This window comes from Haplochromis burtoni, unplaced genomic scaffold (assembly GCF_018398535.1).
Source record: "Haplochromis burtoni strain Fernald_Lab_line unplaced genomic scaffold, NCSU_Asbu1 Contig_20, whole genome shotgun sequence".
In the NCBI taxonomy this organism is placed as follows: domain Eukaryota; kingdom Metazoa; phylum Chordata; class Actinopteri; order Cichliformes; family Cichlidae; genus Haplochromis; species Haplochromis burtoni.
Window position 1 is genome coordinate 680,262 of NW_024582381.1, and position 19,411 is coordinate 699,672.

Consider the following 19,411-nt stretch of genomic DNA (forward strand, 5'->3'; position numbering starts at 1 on the left):
TTTAATTCTGTTTGTTGCATTATTTAAACAACTTTAAAGTGCACACTTGAGGGGGAAAAGAAAAATTCAGTGTGAGTGCTTTCTGCAGGAAACCTTGTACAACATTTAGATATTTATTAATCTCAAAACTAATAAAACACTAAACTGACTGCAGCATTTGCGAGGTGTGGTGATGTGGTGAAGCTCACCAAAAACAGACACACAGCAGTTCCTCCCAGGCTTCCTCCACAGTAAAGCTGTAGTTATATTACAGAAACTGAAACTGGCATCTGTTTGTTATACATGCTGGGTCATGGATGCCGCTGGTTCACCAATAAGCCGTTTTTGACAGCTGTCATTATACGAGCAAACATCTGGATTTAAAGCTGACTTGATCAGCAAAGCTGCAGGTGAAAATATGAACTACAACTAACTGAAGTGCTGTGAGCATTCATGACTTACTTAAAGCCTGCTTTTTTAGCGTGTAGATCCCCGTGATGCTATGGCCGCTTGATAGAAGTTATGAGCTAGGAAGTGTACAGAATGACTCACACAGCGACCATCTGCTTGAATCTGCTCTTAAGATGTCTTGGAGGTATGGAACCGGGCAACAGAGGATTGAAATATCTGAACAGCAGGCTGGTCGCTGCCTCAGTAGAGATGCGTTTTGCAGTGAACTGTGTCTATTTGCCGAGCACCTCCTGCACATGAATGCGAGCCATGCCACCATAATGCATTCCAGGAACTTCCAACTCAAAAGAATTGTCCCGAGTAGGTCTTGCCAAATAACTAAACATTGTTAAATAATGATAAAAAAGCCCAAAACAAAACGCCTTAATTATAAAGAATTTTTTGAAAGGCTCCTAAAAATGATGATGCAGGAGTCTATATTGACTCTGTGCTGCACTCACTGCCTGCATAAGTGCCATTTCCTCCAAGTCAATGCTCACTGTCCTTGGGACTTTTTGCATTTCTACCAAAAGCTTTAAGACACAAATCCATCTACACTATGTATGCACACATAAACTCCCTCTTAGACATTTTCTCTTCCATGAAATTAGAGGTGGCAGAAGAGTAACATGGCATTAGTCTGTTTGACCTCGAGCAGCATAAATACAGCACTTAAAAACTTCCATTAGCATTGGTACACAGTTGCTCCATCAAACAGCAGGCTCTGGGGTGAAGTGCTTTTTATCCACTCTGTCAGTGAGGTTGTTCAATAGTTCAACCACCAACTTAATTCAGATCAAAGACAAGAGCAAAACAGACCTGCAACAGGCAGATTAGGGAGCATGAATCGCTGGAAATATTTTTATGGGTGGGCACATAGTGCTGTACACAATGCAACACAATTCAGTTCAATAAGTGTCAGAAAAATGTGAACAATTGCATACTGCATTAGACTTTCCCGTCAAGTCACAAAGGTTGCCTTGCAGTCAGCATCTACTGTGTAGACCAATTTGTTTTACTGGTGCCTTTAATTACAGGCCAGCTGGGAAAACTACATATAACAGGTCAGATGTTTGTTTGCTGTATCACACTCATATTTGCACTGGCTAAATATTAAAAGATGGTGTGATGAAGGGATGAAATCAGTATCGGCACTGGTCGAAGTGTCTCTTTCATTTAATTTCAGTCTGCAAATTTCGTTTTTCTGACTCTACTCAAGTAGTTTTGCATGATTCACAGTTCTATTTGAAATGAGTCATTTTAGCTCCTCCCTCACGTTAAATACATTTTCTTCTGATTGGTTACATATCTTAAAATGTTGCACAGCAGGTGGGTGGGGCTTCTGTGCTCACAGTCAGACCTTTGTGCTCATATTTAGGGGTATCCCCTCCATGACATCATACAGAGACAAGAGAAGGAAAAATTGTTTAAAACTGAGTCTGAGGGCTAAGCTTTAGGCTCATGGTCATTACTGGCATTCATCTTCATTACTGGAAACTCTGGTCATGCTTAATATGAACATCCACTATCCACTTTCATTCAATTCCAACTTGTAGTCTATTTCTTTGATTAATTTATATTAAAGGTTATCAATCCTATGTCTAAAACTGTTTATACTCCCGGGATTTGTGATATGTTTTAGGACAAATGAGTGTATTATGCTTGAGGTGTTCGCCTAGCTTGGGAAGCTCGGGAATTATTAATTTCATATGGAAAAACAAAAAATTCACTCATTTCAGGATGAGGTAAGAGACCTTCTTTCATCTTCTTGTTCAGTTTTAAAACTTTGAAAGTCAAATTTCAGACACAAACTGCTTAAAGGAACCCGCCTTTCAAACACCCGCCCTTCAAAAACCTTCACAACACTAAGAGGTGTGAATTATTTCATCATGACCACATTACTGCCTTCCTTTTAGTGTATGGCCATAGAGTGCAGTACTTAAGCACACAACAGCTTAACTCAAGACACACAAAAAAAAGCAAAAGCTGAAGTTAAAATAAACAGTTAAACGGGGTACCAGCTTTCAGTTAAAGTAATCCAACATGATGCGAGCAGCTGTAACAGACTGGGTCATCTTTCCATGCGAGTGTATGCTGCATCAGCCTCCAGTCAAAAAGATGCACATAACTAGGCCAAAAGACACACTCATACCTCCTTTCTCTTTCCTCCTCTAAGGCTATTTATACCGACCTACATGGACTCTGGTTCTATCAAACTGTTCTAATTCAGCATGATGTCAATGGGCTGTCTGCCCTCCTGAGAGACAGTGAGCTAGTTCAGTGCAAAACTGGGATGCTCTATAGTGATTTGGAGATGCGACAGAAGAAAAAAAAATACACAAGTTTAAGTGGGAATACTTCACAGTGGAAAAATCATAAATTACTATTTTGGTCAATTATGGCAATCTCAGACATTTAATGTAGCTATTCATCACCTTAACAAGCATTATGGATTTAACTTTGTTTTGTTTGTTTTGTTATAAACCCTCAAACTTTAAATACATTTCAAATGGAAAATAAATAGAATAATTTGGGTTGAAAAAGAGATGACAGTTCACACACAGTATTTTCATCATCTTTCCTTATTTGATGAGCGCAATTTATTGTGTAAGACCAAATGAGAGATTTGGAGAGAAAATTAATGCGAAATAATAATAATTTTATTCCGATAATCATAGTTTCACAATCATTAGAAGCCACAATCGTAGCTGCAAAAAAAAACCCCAAACCAAAACAATGATTCACCCCCTAGTTTAATGAAGGTTCATTAAGACATACTGCGTAAAGGAAGATTATATAGCCTCCTTCTAGCTCTAAGTTGCAGAGTTTGTTTTTTTTAATTCCATTTTAATCATAATAATTTGTTACTTAAGTACCTAGTAGAGAGGTCAAATTTATAGTTCTGGCTTCTGCCAACTTGATCCCTTGAGTCTCCTGACAGCCTCTCGGGGCACCAAGTCCTCAAGAGCCGAATGCCAACCTAGTCTGATTGTCTCCAGCAAGCTGGATTCCCACGCCCTGCATGCCCGTCTTCAGCAGCCAAAGTTGGGTGGTTATTCTAATGACCACAAGTGCTGACAGGCTCCACAAAGAGAGCACAGAAATAACTCTGATTTCTGTTTGACTGTGTTTAAAATGAGAAGGGATCATTAGGTGGATTCACACACAGTTCGCTCATTGTACGGTGAGGGTGATGACTAAGTGTACCAAAAAAAAGTTTATTTCCTCTTTGCAGAACCTTATAAGCCTCAGATGTTGCCTAAAAGGGAGTGGCTGGAAGAAAGTTCAGCTTACTATGAAGCCATAGACATGAGTCAACTCAACGGACGTCACAAATGAACAAATCGAGCCGTTGTTTCCAAACCTGATGAGCTCAGCAGACGATTCCACATGTGCTCACAGAGGAAAATACAGACCATGAAGAACTACAGCACCAAAACAAAAAATACTTAACTTGCCATCAAGTTTCAATTCTTTCTAATGGTCAGAAAGGGATGACTGCTATTAAAACTCCTTATAGTAGTCTGTGGGAAAATGGGCCTATAGCATCAATAAACAACGTCTTGATCTTGATGATTCTGCTTATATATTGTATTATGTTCTCTATTAGGTACAGAATAGAGGTTAACAGAAGGTTTACTTTACAGTGGGCTGGCCTTATGAGAAAGAAGTAACTACCTTATAGGTGTGTAGTGACCATGTGTAGAGTTCATTGGTTTGTCACTCAGTTTCACCCCTTATTTATGATATCTGGTTTCAAAAAGCTAAGATGGCCAATCAACACGAGTCAACAAACCAATGGGACATTGCTATTTTTAAATATACAGCCAATGAAAGAAAAAGATAAATGTAGAGCTTTAAGCAAAAATTCCTTCACATGACCCGTAGACAGCGACTGATTTAAGAAACAACAACAAAAACAAATCAGACTGCAGAAAATGTCTATGTTGCTCATTAATGTTGGTACTTAAATAACATTAAATAACATTCATTATTTAATGCAACTCAATTATAGTTTTGTGAATTTGGTCCCATTTACTGTAAAAAATACAACAACAAAAAATCGTGTACTCTTTCAGGTAGGCCTAACCTGTAATTGACAGGTCACTACCATATGAGCCCACCGGGTTCATATTTCTAAGTCAGATCCACACACTCCCACTGCTAAAGGTTACATCCATCCTCTACATACAGTCTGTATTCAAGACTGTGTTGAAAGCTCTTAGTTTGTCATATAATTTGCCTTTTAAGGTCATTATGAAATGACAACAGTCTGACCAATAAATGACAAACCCAAACAACTGAGGTCATAATAACTGGTTCCACTTGATTAAATTATATTATCAAACAAACCACATAAATGTAAATTTGAAAGGAAAATGCAGAGTGTCCAACCATCGCACTTCTTGATTAAAACTCACTCCACCCATACATGTTAACCCTCTCAGGCCCAAATTAAGTTTTGTGTTGCTAATGCACAACCAAGTCCTGCAATGGTACTTCTGAGTAAAAAAAACTCATAAAATATGTATGTGGGGTAATCAGGTTGTTAGGTCTTAACTGTTGCAAATCTGCAACGTCTGCCTGGAGAGGGTTAATGAACTGTGGTTAAGTACAGAACATCCAGGGAAAAAAGGAAAACTCCTGCCTGCTTCTGCTCACACAGCCTTGCAACTAAACCCCAGGCTGCACCGCAAACATATGGAGCAGCTGTACAGCTCTCAGCATTGCAAACAAAGTGGTCAGCCACTGGGCAAGCTACTTCAAGCCAGGAATAAAAATAAATAGTATGTGCTTCAGACATGTCTAAAAATAAAACAAGGGAGGCAGCTGGGTCTGAACACCGAGGACATGAGATAAAACCGGCTAAGCTACATTTCAGCACTTTGTGCATACTTTAAATGATATACAAACACTCTGTTTGCAAACTAGTCACTGACATATTGTAAATGATGCCTGTTTAAGTTATTTTAATACGTTTCCAACTGGGTATAATCTATCTTCTTGTTTTTTTTTCTCTGTGGGAGTATCAGGACACTTCTTACTGCCTGACCACCGCGCTTCAGGCAGCAACAGTTTATGTTGAAACTCCCAGTGCCACTAAAGCATGATGGGAAAACAACACCTCACAGGAAGTTGCAAAATGTAGCTCTGTGAGTGAATAACAGGAGACTTGTTGCAGAGAGTAATTTCTGTGACATGTTTATTTACAAATGCTGATATACTTCTTAATTAAATCACACTTTCAAACAAAGCTGTTTACTGCTTGCCTGTGGGCAGTGAAACCAACAAACGGAGGATGATCGGGTTTGCTTAAGAGACCACAAAAACAGTTGTTGCATCAGGGAGCTCAACACCAACAGGGCACATAAAGTTTATTTTCCGATACTTGCTCCTGTTCCCTATTCATCACACTGCAAACCAGTCAAAACAAACAACCACATGCTCCTCTGTCACTCAAAGGAACATGTGGTTGATCATCTCAGTTTAGGATTCTTTTCCATTCATGTGATTTAATGAACTCAGGACAACAGAGTCACTACTGCCCATCATCAAAAGCTGTTACAAGTGATGCTTTGGACAAATTAAAAAAGACACAGTGTACTATAATTTAACCAAATATGGTACTGTAGAGGCGTGGTGGCTACATGCATGCAGTTATTGACAAATATGAATCTGATGTAACTGCGATGCTGAAAGGTCAGCAGGCTAAAGGGCCAAGAGAAGTGAAAAAAAATGTTACTGGTCATCAACAGATTTCAAGCACTCAGCCACAACAGTAAAACCACCCGTGTAATACTGCAATTCAGCTCTGACACCTCAGAGTACTGACATATGACCACTGGGGCTATCCTGAAGGTTTGGCACTAGTATGTTGGAAGTGGATCCTTTGGGTCCTGTGGCAGCTAAAACATGACCTGCTGGGTTTTTCATAGATCTGTAGAAATCTGCATTGTCTTACCACACACCTCAGGCAGGCAATACCTTTACAGGAAACACAGCTTTGATCTAATGCTGAGTTTAAAGGAAGGAATAAATGTAATGAAGGAAGTGTGGTTGTTTTTCTTAAGAGGCTAAGAGTGTTTTTGTTGTGGGTATTTGTGTATCATAAAATATGAGCTGCATTTTACATGATGTTTGTTGCATGTCTGTTACCATACAGACATTTTGATCTCAAAGGGACTTCTTGGAAAAAATACAAGGTAACAAATAAAAAACAAAAAAATAATTCCAATGCAAAAGTGCCAAAAGCTGTAGTTTCTCTAATGGTCACTTGTGGTTCTGATCTCTGTGAATAGTTTCCTTATTTATAACAACTCCACCAGAGGTGGAAGCTGAGCAGGTTCGATATTATTAAAACTGTAAATTTGGTGACATGGATGCTTTGATTAGCAGGTGTGTCATCAGGTGGCTGTAGCTGCTAGGCCTCATCTCTGCTAATTTGAAAGATTGAATATATTTCTCAGCCATGTTTTTGGTGTTTAACAAAACAACCTGACCAAAAATGTGGCACTCATACAGTTTATGGATACAGCTTGTTAGCCAAGCATGCTAGCATTAGCAGTTAACTCATTCACTGCCATTGACGTCTATAGCCGTCAATGGCAGTGAATGAGTCAATGGGTTTAACTCATTCACTGCCAATGGCTGGCAGTGAATGAGTTAACTTAGATCTCCAAACTCTGGTCCAAATGTGGTCTTAATACTTCTGGCTCCACATTGTGGTGGCAAAAACACTAAAGTTGAGGTTTAAATTTCCCTACGTCCATCTTTTATATACAATATCTGGATGGAGCCTATGTGGTTTATGCACTTCCATTCACATTACCACATCTTGATCACATGCTTGACTGGATTAGGACTCGGAAGTTTGAAAACCAGCTGAACACCTTGGGTGCTTTATCATGTTTCTCCAGCGACAGTTAGCTCGCTGATAATGGTGATGTCCGTCTGAGTCATTAGCAAATAATCAGTAACTTAATGCTGCTGCATTATGCTGGCATAGCTGTACTGAGGGTTTTGGTCACAGAGCTGCTTTTCAGGATCTTCAGGAATTTGCAGATGTATCTTGCAGCGTTTTACATTGGGCCTACTCTTTTGGTCTAAGTGCAATCCCCCATCCCCCACCCATCCAAAAATCTACCTGATCTAATAACTTGCTATATCTGCACTCAATTACCCCACCCAAACCTCTCTCCAATTCCCACCTCGCTCCCTGAACTTCGGAGGAAACTTAGCCTTGTGGAATAAACAGGAAGGAGTTTGTGATAACAATCTACATTGGGCCGTGCACATGGTGATGTCATCAAGAGGAAACTAATACACACAGGCAAGCCACTTCCTTTTATGGAGACATGAGTCAGGCAGGGCAAACTGAACTGAAGCCAGCACTTTGTATATTCACATATCAGGAACTCCATCCACGTAATTGTTTATAGAAAAAAATGTTTGAGTACTTCATGGTGTAATGGGTGTTCACTGCTGGAAACACCTTAACTGAAGGGGTTTTAAAAGTGAAAAAACCTCAAGCGCCCAACTGAAATTGGGTGTTTATTCTGAACAGAGGCAGAATTACAACACCGCACTATTTATTCAGCGTGCCTTTTGACTGGTGGCCTTTACTGTATGAATGTGTGCCCCCAGCATTAAAGATTAACTCGGCTGTTTCTGCCTGAGGGACTGTGTGGCTTTCTGGCCTGGTCCCTAGATGACTGCGTGGTGGGCTTCATCTTCTTCATCATCATCAGGGCTCAGACTAATCCACTCTAAATACTCAATTCCTTAAACGCTTCACTGAGCTTCTGAGATCCATGCAGGGCCAACCTGGCAAGTTAATCCCCAGTTTAGATTGTCTCTTTAAACTCCTGCAGACAAGAGTCTCAACATAAAGCCGGACAAGCTGCTGTGGAGTAAGTGATGCAGAATCATGGATCTGGTACTGGTAACTGAGGTTAAACATCAGAGATATTCAGAGTTTTTTGGGTTTTTTTTGAGATTATTGGAGCCATTCTTCATAGTTTATACCAAATCATCAACCATTATGGCACAAAAACAGTTTTTCTTGGTATGCAAAGAATGTCACCTTTCTGCTTTTGTCAACATTGAACAAGTTGTGCCATATCGGTTAAAGGCCAGGCTGGCTGATATTATCACTATTCCATAACACATTCTGGCGCATACATCATCTAGTACTCCTATTAAAAAGAAAACATTTGAAAATATCTTTCATGTCAATTCCCTTTAAGTACAAACCTGACTTATGATACAAAATACAGGACGCCCACCCCTGATTTGTTGGTCTTTAAATTTTTGGTCCATGTCTTTCCAAACAGCACAAGTGGACTCCTGAGATTTGAGCTTAATTCACAACAGGATATCATGAACATGTTCCAAGCGAGTACGCAATCATGGTCCTTTCAGACTTGGCTGGGACGGTTTCACATGCTTGTTCTCTGAAGTGATTTACAGTAACTTTGTCAGCTTTTCACAGAGGCAGGACTGTTCTCTAATTTAACCCTGAGAGATTCTAAGATAATACAGTGATAATCAATTACGCCATCACCTGGTATTCCTGCAGTGGTTTTACATATTGTCTACTGTTTAGCCTAATACGAGGCTCGAACCGCACAATATTTTTGTCAGTTACTCAGTACAGTGTGGCTAAGAGAAAAGACTACAATCAGTTATGCTTATAATGTTTCATGAGGTATCTGATGACATCGAGAAGGAGGCTTTAGCAAGAAATTTCTAGGAAAATAATCTAAATAGACATCTAATCTAATAGTATGATACTTCAAATCACAGTAGCACCTTCTGTACCAGTAACATCTTTCCACTTTTACTCTCTTTTTTTCCTGCTGTACCCAGACACAGCCTCAGGAAACTTGTATACATAAGGGCATGATGCACACCTCCTTAAAGTAGTCTACTTCTATATTGGGAGGACTGCTGCTCCAGACCAGCAGCATTCCAACGCAGTCAACTTAAAGGAAACAGTGATCTAACCACAAAGTTCCCAAGTCAGTAACAACGTACTCCTGTTTCCTGTTTCCGTACACACACACACACACACACACACCTTTTTTTCCTTGTGTCTGTGAGAAGCAGAGAGAAACAGATCTGAAGAAGCAACATGTCAAAGCAGTTTTTGTCCTGGAAGCTTAAACAATATTAGATGTGATGTAATTAACATCATCATGTAGAACAAACTGCAGTGACATAATATCTTGGACATCCTGAGTAAGAAATAAATTTCATGGTAATAAATCCAACAGATGTTAGTTTGGTGTGGACTAAAGTGCTAAACTGACCAACACACAGAGTAATGACTGGAAAAACTACAAATCAACCAGCAACTCTGCACTAGTTTTTATAGCTGTACTTACTACAGGCGACAAGTTTTCACTTGCACTCAAAGCAATGACAATTCAGTTTGCTCCTTCAGCTTTTCTTCTACTGCCAAGCTAAAACATTTTTAGCCGAATTAATGGAAACGATCCAAGAACAGCAAGATCATTTCTGTGCTTATGGGCGTGTGTGTGTTCCCTACCAACAGGGACCATTATATCCTTTATTTAGTCTCTATGAGAACAAAAATCTCCTTTTCAATTTAATTCTACCTAAATAAACACAAATCCATCTGCTGTACAAAAACAAGTCAATGTTTTAATGGGAGGGCCATCTGATTATATTGACAAAATATTCTTAAATGTATTTAGATTTTTTTTCCATCTATTCAACACACCAATGTGATTTACTATCAGACAGTCTCCTCGCTCTTATTTTGAAATTATCAATCATTGCAAAACAGCTATCTTTATCCTTTCCTGTCTCCTGTTTCTTTAGGAGATGGCTGCTCAGGTAATTGTAACGGTAGTCCTCAATGTCATTCAAGATGCTTCAGACAAACTCCAATTCGAATGCCTTGGTCTAAAGGTTAGTGAAGTTTCCCCTTCTTCTGCTCTGGAGTGACTCTCTGAACTGGATGGTTGCTTTAACCAGAATCTGAAGCAGGTGGAGAGCTGGCACCGCTTCACTGAGCTCATCAAGGCTGCAGAGCAGAAGTTGGACTACCAGAGTCATCCACAGAGTGAGGAACTTAATTACATTATATATAGTCAACAAGTGACATTATGTATTAACTACTTCAACAAAACAAGGCAGTTGCTGCAAAACAGCTTTCAACAACTTTTAGTACAAAGTCCAAAGCAATCACAAGGATCAAAAGTAGCATTTCTCAATTTTTAAACTCAGTTGCACCAACTGTAACGACCTCTTATGGTTTCAGGTCCTTCTGTAGATTATTCTTTGAAATGGGACCAGGGTATAGCAGCTGGCATTAAATTAAGAGTTGGAAGGTTAGTAAGGACACCTTCAATCTTCACCTGCAAATTTCCTCCAACTCTGATGCTAAAAAAGCTGTAAAAGCAGCTGAAATGTTTTTTTCTGCCTTTTTATCGTCAACAATTTTGGTCCTGAACTAAAAATGCTTATATTCAGTTCACAGTTCGCACAGAACCATGTTTACATTCTCTGTGTTTGTAGAATCATTTAATGAGCCGTCTTAATTTCTCACCCAGATCTTGCACTGAGATGTACTCAGACTTCCAGCTGTTAAAACTGAGCTCAGTGGGCCAGGTCTGACAGCTGGCTGTTCTGAAACAAGCAAAGTATCTGAAATAGAGTTGACCTCATTACATTATCAGATTATAATGCGAATAATGATTCTGAAGGTCAGCTCTATGGACCTCAATTGTTCATGTGTGTGTTAATCCACGTCGTCTAGATCAGATTGAGGAATGAAAACTAATAACCTCAAAATAGTGAGTGAGTGTGTGTGAGAGAGAGAGCAGTAAATAACCTTGGCTGTACTCTGCTACTTGTCATGAAGATATCAGCCTCTGTTTTGACTCTCCAGCACCTGACTGGAATTTAGGAATACAAGCTGCTTAAACTTACAGTCAATATTTATCAAACGTGCTCTCTACTAAAATTTAACAGAATTCACAGGCCAACTAAGTTCACACAAACAGACTCAGGTACGTATTTAGGCTCAGGCACACAGAGCTGGGTGTAATCTTTGGTGTAGTTCATACTGCAGAAAAGTCTTTACCACAGTCTGTTTCTGGCCAAATTCCAGTGCTCCTATCATAACTGTGAAAATCGATAGTAGACCAACCTGAGGGGAATAGCTGGTACACTGGGGGTAAAGGTACATAACACACGTCACTACAACTTCAACAAAGTCAACCCAGACTGTCCAATTATGGCAAAAAACCATAATAACAAGTATTATGATCAATAATTATAATAACCATTATTTAAAACAATTATTCATTAACTCCGTGATCTGAACTTTAAAGTTAATCAGTATAAACTGCCGATTAAAGATCATTTAAAACCTTCTGAAATTAACTATAGCTGTTAGCACAAAGTGAAGGCAGAAGTGCTACAACTTTATTTCCACATCTTTTTCCTGCCTTGAAAAGACGTCAACTGAAGCTAAACATGGGCCAGTCTGTACCTTCATATAACACCTTTGTTAACCAAAATAATGGTACAAAGAGTAAGTGTAACCTGTATGTAACAGTGATGAAGAGAACACTATTATTCACAGCAGGAGCCTGGCAAAAAGTAAAACCTCCTTGTTTTAGTCTATATACTGTTTTTAGCTGGATAGTGTAGTGGTAAGACCTTCCAGTATCCAGTAAGGGTCCTGGCTAAGCCCCCCATGCCAAACACCAAGCCCTGGAATGGCGCGGCTACTTCTGCAGCCTGTCACAGCTCAGACACGACGCATTTCACTGCATGTTGTACTCTGTATGATTGTATATGTGACCAATGAGGCTTGTTTCTTTTTGAATTACAGTCAAAGACAGCTTGTTAACAATTTTATGCAGTCAAATTTGTGCTGATGACCTCTGGTTCAAAAACCTAGAAGAAGAACAAAATGTAAGCAGATGATGGACTGACAGTTGTAGATAAACAAGCTGAAATCACTTCCACTAACATGCAGTATTACAGGATTTGAATAATCCTTTTTACTAAATTGTCCTCCGAGCTTTATAATCAACTCATCAGTCTCTAACGACCAAATTAAAAAGCTGCAGCAGGTTAAACCAGCTTATAACAAAAGACCACAAGCCTACACCTAAGCGTGAGGAGAAAACACCCAGTGTTTTCTTTCCCACTGGAGCCACCCATGTGACATTAATTTAATCAGTTTGCTCGTGACTCATTTTGAAGCTCTTCCTCAGATTCTCAGCTGGGGAAGCATCTCATTGTCAGTGTCTTTGACATTGATCACCTGCCTCTGCAAAGACGTGTGTCTGGAGATCCACTACAAGCTTGAGCACTCTGAGAAACTACAGAGCATATTTAACACTATGTATAACAGATATAACAGTAACTGTGGACATATTTTTGGCCAATCAAAAGTTCTCAAAAGTCTGAACACTTTTGAAAAGCTCAGTTTTCATTGATCCAAAACGCCCTTTAAGTGTATATTTATTAAAATACTTGTGTAGCATTAGTTGAGAAGCAGCTGATTACATCGGTCAGGTACATATTTGTCAAGAAATACTAATAAACTAAAAGCAGAGGAGAAATTTATAACTGAGAATTTTTCCCATCCCCACTGATACAAATAAAATCTAAAGCTTCGGGAAACACGACACATCAACAGCTTGCTAATATCTGCTGAGGTCGATGGGAATGTTATTTTAAAACCAAAGTATTGCCCAAATTAAAATCTTGGCCTGATGACACCATCCTAACCAAACTTCACTCCCACAGCAGAGACAAATTTCAGCTTCATCGTGGAAAAGTTCAACTCAGTGGGATTGCTCTTCGGCCTCTGTGGGTAATAACTGCTGAGCAAATAAGCATTTCAAACCAGTGTAACATGAGTAATCTAAATCAGAGTTGACAGAGGTTGCTGTTAGAGCAGCCAGATGACAGACTTCAGTTTATCTGCTTGACTGACTGATACCCTCGACTCTTTATCACAGCAGAAAACTTTGATTGGTCACACTACAGCAAGTGCAAGTGGAGTGTTACGATTAACATGAGCAATCACCCCGTTTAATTCAAGCATCCTCCTGTGACTGTGAGCCAGCACCTGTAACTAAAGCATCTACATGGAAATCATTTTCAGGGTTTCTTTAGTTCATAGATTATTTTACTGTAATCAAAAGAATATAATCACAATATTTAAGATTCAATATCACTTTCATTAGGGCAATTAATTTAATCCATCTTATTACGATTTAAAGAGAGATCGCCCAGTTCAGCGTGCCATCCTCTATCCTTGCGCTACAGTACAAATTAATGTTTACAGCATGATTCAAACTGTTTGACAGACACAGGAATCAGATTCCCTTAAAGCACAGTATAACTAATGTCCTGATATCCATTCCTCACATTCCTTCCTGCTGTCTACTCTCCTCCCATTTCTTCCATAAGTAGTCAAGTTTGCAGTACTGACAGTTTCCTCTCACTCTCTAATACTGTAAATGTACAGGATAATATTTCTGATAAGCCGCAGCTAGCTGGCTGCACTATCTTGTGCAGAGTCTTTCTTCCTTTCAGGCTTGTGTGACGGCCAGCTGGCGAGCAACAACCACCCTCACCCCCCCACTCCCCACCCCCACCCACAGACTCGCTCTAAAACTGGGGTGCAGCAACAGCTGATCTTCCAGGAGCATCTATTTTTAAAGCTTCTTTGCAGAGTGGGCCAACTCATCAGCACTGACATACCATTCTGTCAGAGGACAGCCAGTGAGGGACTCGACCCAGCTGCTGCTTAAAGACACAGAAAACAACCCGCCGCCGTTCCTCCCAACCCCGACAAACACATGCGATTCATCCATCACGGACAATCTCCTCCTCGGAGATACCGTATCTGCTGCTGATGCTTCATGAGCTCCGTCAAGCTCCTCTAACCTCAACCGGGTAACACTGCTGCAGCAAGAAGAAACCACTACCAGCTACAGGAATGTGCAACCTCAGCCTCCCCACAGCAGCGTAAACAGTCAAATAAGCAGTAAAGAGAAGATAACATTCAAACACTCCAACTGCCCAACCATGGCCATTCACGGTTTTGAAGAAGAATAGACGAGAGAGTGTGACTGTTAGAAATGATATGCAAATTCACTGAAACATCCGGGTTGTGTTAGCAAAAACCCAACTTCCTCCTAACTGAAGACAAGTGGCTCTGAATCATGCTCAGACAACAGAGAGTTGAGGTTTTCTATGCTCACCGGGAGCCGCACAGAATATGAAAAGTTATTTTCAGCAGGGAAAGTAATAAACCGAATGTCTGATCCTCAGTTTTTTCATAAATAAGGAGAATTACATCCTCAAAGGGGCCACAGTGTTGCTTAGTAACAATAAATGTCTGGTTTTACCGTTTCTTGTAGTTCATCTTGAAGCTAAACTTTTATATCGATACTTAGCTTAAGGTTTACACCTCAGAGGAGCAAAGTGTTCACTTCAAACAGGTTGGCTTAAGTCCTGAAGACCCACTGGGCATTACTTCTCCTATAAAACATTAGATTTATCCTTTACTCGCAGTCTCATAATAACAAAAAGGATTAGGAACTTTGAAGCAGCGTAAACCTGTCATAACATGACTTCGGCACCTGCTAAGAAACAACAACGTGCGACTGCCAACTACAGTTCTGTAGTACTGAAAGAGATCTCAACAATTCCTGCAGGTCAGCACATGAAATAATTTCTCATGTAAGTAGAGCAAGCCATTATAATCAGCTGTGGATTACGATTATGGTTATGTTGATAGAATTTATAATATTTTGAGCCTGACTGACATACCGGGAGGCTAGACAATATTGACAGATGTATTGTACAGTGTGGTGGAAGCATTTTACCATAAAGATTTGGTAGAGCTGTCCTCCTTAACCAGAACTGCAGTCTTTTTTTGTCCATCTGAAATTATTTTATACTATATATGTACTATCAGAAAGATGACGTAATGCTTTTGTGTTCATTAGGGCTGCCACAAACGATTATTTTGATAGTCGACTAGTCACCGATTATTTTTGCGATTAGTCGACTAATCAGATCATGCATCTATTGGACGTAAAACGTACAGCTTATTGCACCAGCATGCATCTGCTCTTATATAACTATCATTAGCTTACAGTTTAACCTGAGTAGCGAAAGCCGGCGGTGGGTTTGAAAACGATTTGCCGGGAGTCCGGTGTTCTCACACGCTCTAGTGAGCCTTGAACACCGGCTAGCTATCGAGCTAGTGGGTAACAGACGTCCCGAAAACATCGCAGCGCTTTTGAAAATATGTGGCGTCTTGATAAACTGAGCAGATATTTGAGGTTTACACAGCTACATTCTCACCTGAAAATATTTTAAACGTTTATTTTGTGACCCAGAAAGAGTAATATTAAAACTAACCAGCTGCCGCCATTGGCAGCTGGGCCACACTATGAATTCTGGGATAGGTTGGGCCACGAAGTATACACCCGACCCATCCTTCAAATCTGGGGAAATGAAGCGCACATTTGTCGGAGTCTTCGAATTTGGACAGTTTTCCTCGTGTCGCTGTAACGTAATCGGCCTACAAATGCGGCCACAGGAGGATGCGGTTCCTGAATTTGAACACAGCTATGATACCGGACACAGCTTCTTCTTCTTCGGGGTTTAACGGCAGCTGGCATCCTTGTACATGCAGTGCTGCCATCTTTTGTTTCAGTCCGTTATTACACTCTTAAATCCTACTACTTATTCCTGCGTCTTTTGGGATCTTACAAAGCTTCAAACGACACGTCGACTATTAAATCAGTCGTCAACGATTTTGATAGTCAACGTAATCGTGACTAGCCGACTAATCGTGGCAGCCCTAGTGTTCATGTTTATAAAAAACTGATCATTAGCCAAGTATGGCAGGAACATAAATTCTATAAAAACGTTGCACTAACACCAGTTGGAATAATGTTGGAATAATGAATCAGATGCTATTCTGACTCACTGCACCACCATGTGGTTATTACGCAACCTCCTAGCCCTTTTCAACTTCAGCTGATATCTCTGCAACACAATATATCATAGCTGTCGCCATTCTGTTTCACTTTAGAATATATTAAACTATTTATGCAGATGTTTTTTTTCACAAAAATACCTGAACTTACTGTGTCTGAATTACAATGTGGGAAAATATTGCTCAGGGGGCCAGAACCAGCTGTCAGTCATCTCAGCCTGACCCCTTATGTCCTGAAAGGGAAGCTAAACCCCCAGCCTCCAGCCAAAAAATAAATAAATAAGGAAAGAGGCATTGTCTTATTGATTCATAATAAACTGCTTCTATCTTTACTCAATTTCAGCATATGTCACTCCACATGTGTGTAAAAAAAATTTGTGATGTGATGAAATTAGTCCTGAGTTTTGCTAAACTCCACTATGTGCATCATGTTAAAAATCAAGCTGTTCACAAAACGTGTTCCTTTCCTTACAGGGGCCCAGACTGCCCTTAGCTGTGGCAGTTTGACCAACCCTGTTCTAAATAGTTCTTTTGTGACTTTGGAAAAACGTTATTCAATAAAAACCACGTTTAAACTTCTGTACAGTCACCTAATACCCTCTGCACAGAAATGTGAAAATTGCAGCCAGCAAATATCTACACTGCTGATGAAATACCGATTTCATGAGGGGCCCCGTGTCCCACTGGAAACGCCCCTGCTGCAGCGGTATCAGGTGAAAGTGATGTTAAAAAAACTGGGGACAATGTCTGCGTATTTTTAACAATGACCAATATTACACATGTGGAAACACTAAGTCAGACATTAAACACACAAATGTTTTTTTCATAAGGAACAAAAACGCGAACGCGCCTTTAAGTGTGATTAAGTGTGATTAAATAGTTTGGGGGCTCTTTAAAAGTTACATTATTGCTTCCAACCCCCCTCAGTAAAGATTTATTGTCTCCCCTTCACTCACCTCTCTGGCTATGAGGTTCAGGGCATCGTCCTCTGCCGTCGTTTTGTCCTTTTTAGTGGACCTTTTCCGTCCTGTCCCCTGGGTCCCCATGTCGTCCCCCTAAACGCTTAAATCCACTTGGTGCTGATTAATTCAGACTTCGGTAATCCACACAGACCCGCGGCTCGTGCGTTTCATGTGTTTCTACAGATTTCAAGTTAAAAACGCGGAGTCAGTGACACAAACCCGGGCTGCCTGCTCCGGTTCTCAGCGTGCCTCATTGTCATACATCCGTCTTCACACTTCTTCCTGTGTTTCTGCAGCGACTCACGAGCTCGCGACGAGTCTGCTTCACAAAGCTGCGCGCTGTCTCCACGTGCAGCGGCGCATTCAGGTCACAAATGATCACCTGAGCGTCGCTCCTGTGCTGTTAGGGTGTTTCTGACCCTGTCACTGTAAACATAAAAGAAGTAGAAGATTGTTTTTGAGGAAATAAGCACCAACTGTAGAAAAAACACAGTGTGAAAATATGATTGCAGTCTCGTTCTCGTACAGCAGCGTTGTGTCTCCACCACCTGTCGGATTCACTGCAGCAAAGTCTCCCTGAAAAACTTCAAAGGTTGTGCTCCGGCAAGCTGCTTTCACATGTTGTCGGAAACGTGGCCACTGCGCAGTTCACATAGACAGTATATAAGGAGCGACGATGGAAGCCACCATGACACTGAGTTTGGACACTTTTGAAGATGCAGAGAACTTCTAATATAATGGATATAATAGATTAAAAAAGAATGGGGTCCATGCAAATGAAGTCCAGATAGACAGATATTGTGTTGCAGCAGCAGGATAAAGAATAAAAATAGTATACGCTACAATAAATACATACAGTTGAAATAAAAGTGGCACAAGAGCATTGTAATGTCACATATAATAATGATAAAAAAAAGAAATACAAAAAGTTAGTTAAAGAATACCAAAAGTGAGTAATATAGTGGAGAACTATCTAAGACAAAAGCTACAAGAAGCTATAATATATGTATGCATTACATATGTTAACTGTGATTAACCACATTTTTTTGGAAAGCCGAGTTCAGTTTCACAAAACACACTCAGGCCTGATTAATGGCAGACCTGCTGAATCAAGAAATCACTTTAATCCTGTCTGTTTCTCAGGTTCTTCTCTAGACTGTGGCATGATGTGTTGCTTTTCAAGATCTAGCCTGTTTCACTTTGTCAAATTCACTGACATCTATCAGTCTGGAAAGGATTACAAAGCTGTTTGTGAGCTTTGCGAATCCACTGAACCAAAGTGAGAAACATTATACACAAATGCAGAAAACTTGGAACGGTGATGAACTTTCTCAGGAGTGGTCGGTCAGGATATTCTCACTGACTAACAATTCAGTCATGAATCATTAGCCAATGAGCATGTAGCTTCACAGTCATAGCGACTCATGGATGTAGCTACCATAATGTCATGCATTGGTTTCTGCAGTTCAGTCACCATGTTGTTGTTTTTTTTTTTAAATGGATGTGATGAGGCAGGGTGGGTCTGACTGTGAAACCACTTGCTCACTGGCAAGAGGGTACCACAGATAGTCCTCCATTCTGAAACACACACGTGTCAAAATAGACTTCTTTCTTTTTCAACATGATCTGAAATGAGTGGCTGAGATCAAAAGCAGTAAAGTGTTTAGAGAGGTCAAACTTCTGTAGGACAATACTTTTTACCTTTCTAAGATCTAGTTACAGTTTGGATACTAGCACCAATGAAGCAGTGCATGATGTTATAGCTCTTTAAGGACTAGCAGAATGGTGTTGAGAATTTTCCACACAGCGTATGAATGCAGCACCAATCTATGGACTGGACTCCATCCAACTTCTGCCAGAAACCACAGCTCCTGCATGCACTATCTCACTCTCTCACAGCCCCTCTGCTATTTTTAATAATGACCAGCCAGCTCTAAAAAGCCTCTTGCTTCTTAAAGAGACAGACAAGGCCTGCCACCACCCCTAAAATACAATGTGCTCCCAGCTG

At 40.2% G+C, this 19,411-nt stretch overlaps 1 protein-coding gene across 18 annotated transcripts in view; it reads right to left on the bottom strand.

Moving 5' to 3' along the window:
- The window catches only part of lrrfip1a (leucine rich repeat (in FLII) interacting protein 1a), a 48,808-nt gene extending 30,759 nt beyond the window's left edge, over nucleotides 1–18,049 (bottom strand). For 3 of the 18 annotated variants that reach the window (XM_014339232.2, XM_042218563.1, XM_014339231.2), the window contains exon 1: nucleotides 17,398–17,994. In XM_014339232.2, coding sequence (XP_014194718.1) covers nucleotides 17,398–17,487 — 90 coding nt within the window. In that variant the 5' untranslated portion in view covers nucleotides 17,488–17,994. Of the gene's footprint in view, nucleotides 1–17,397 lie in introns of all 18 variants that reach the window. The other 15 variants (XM_014339238.2, XM_014339237.2, XM_014339236.2 and 12 more) reach the window with 10 other exon arrangements.
- Nucleotides 18,050–19,411: the final 1,362 nt, after the last annotated feature.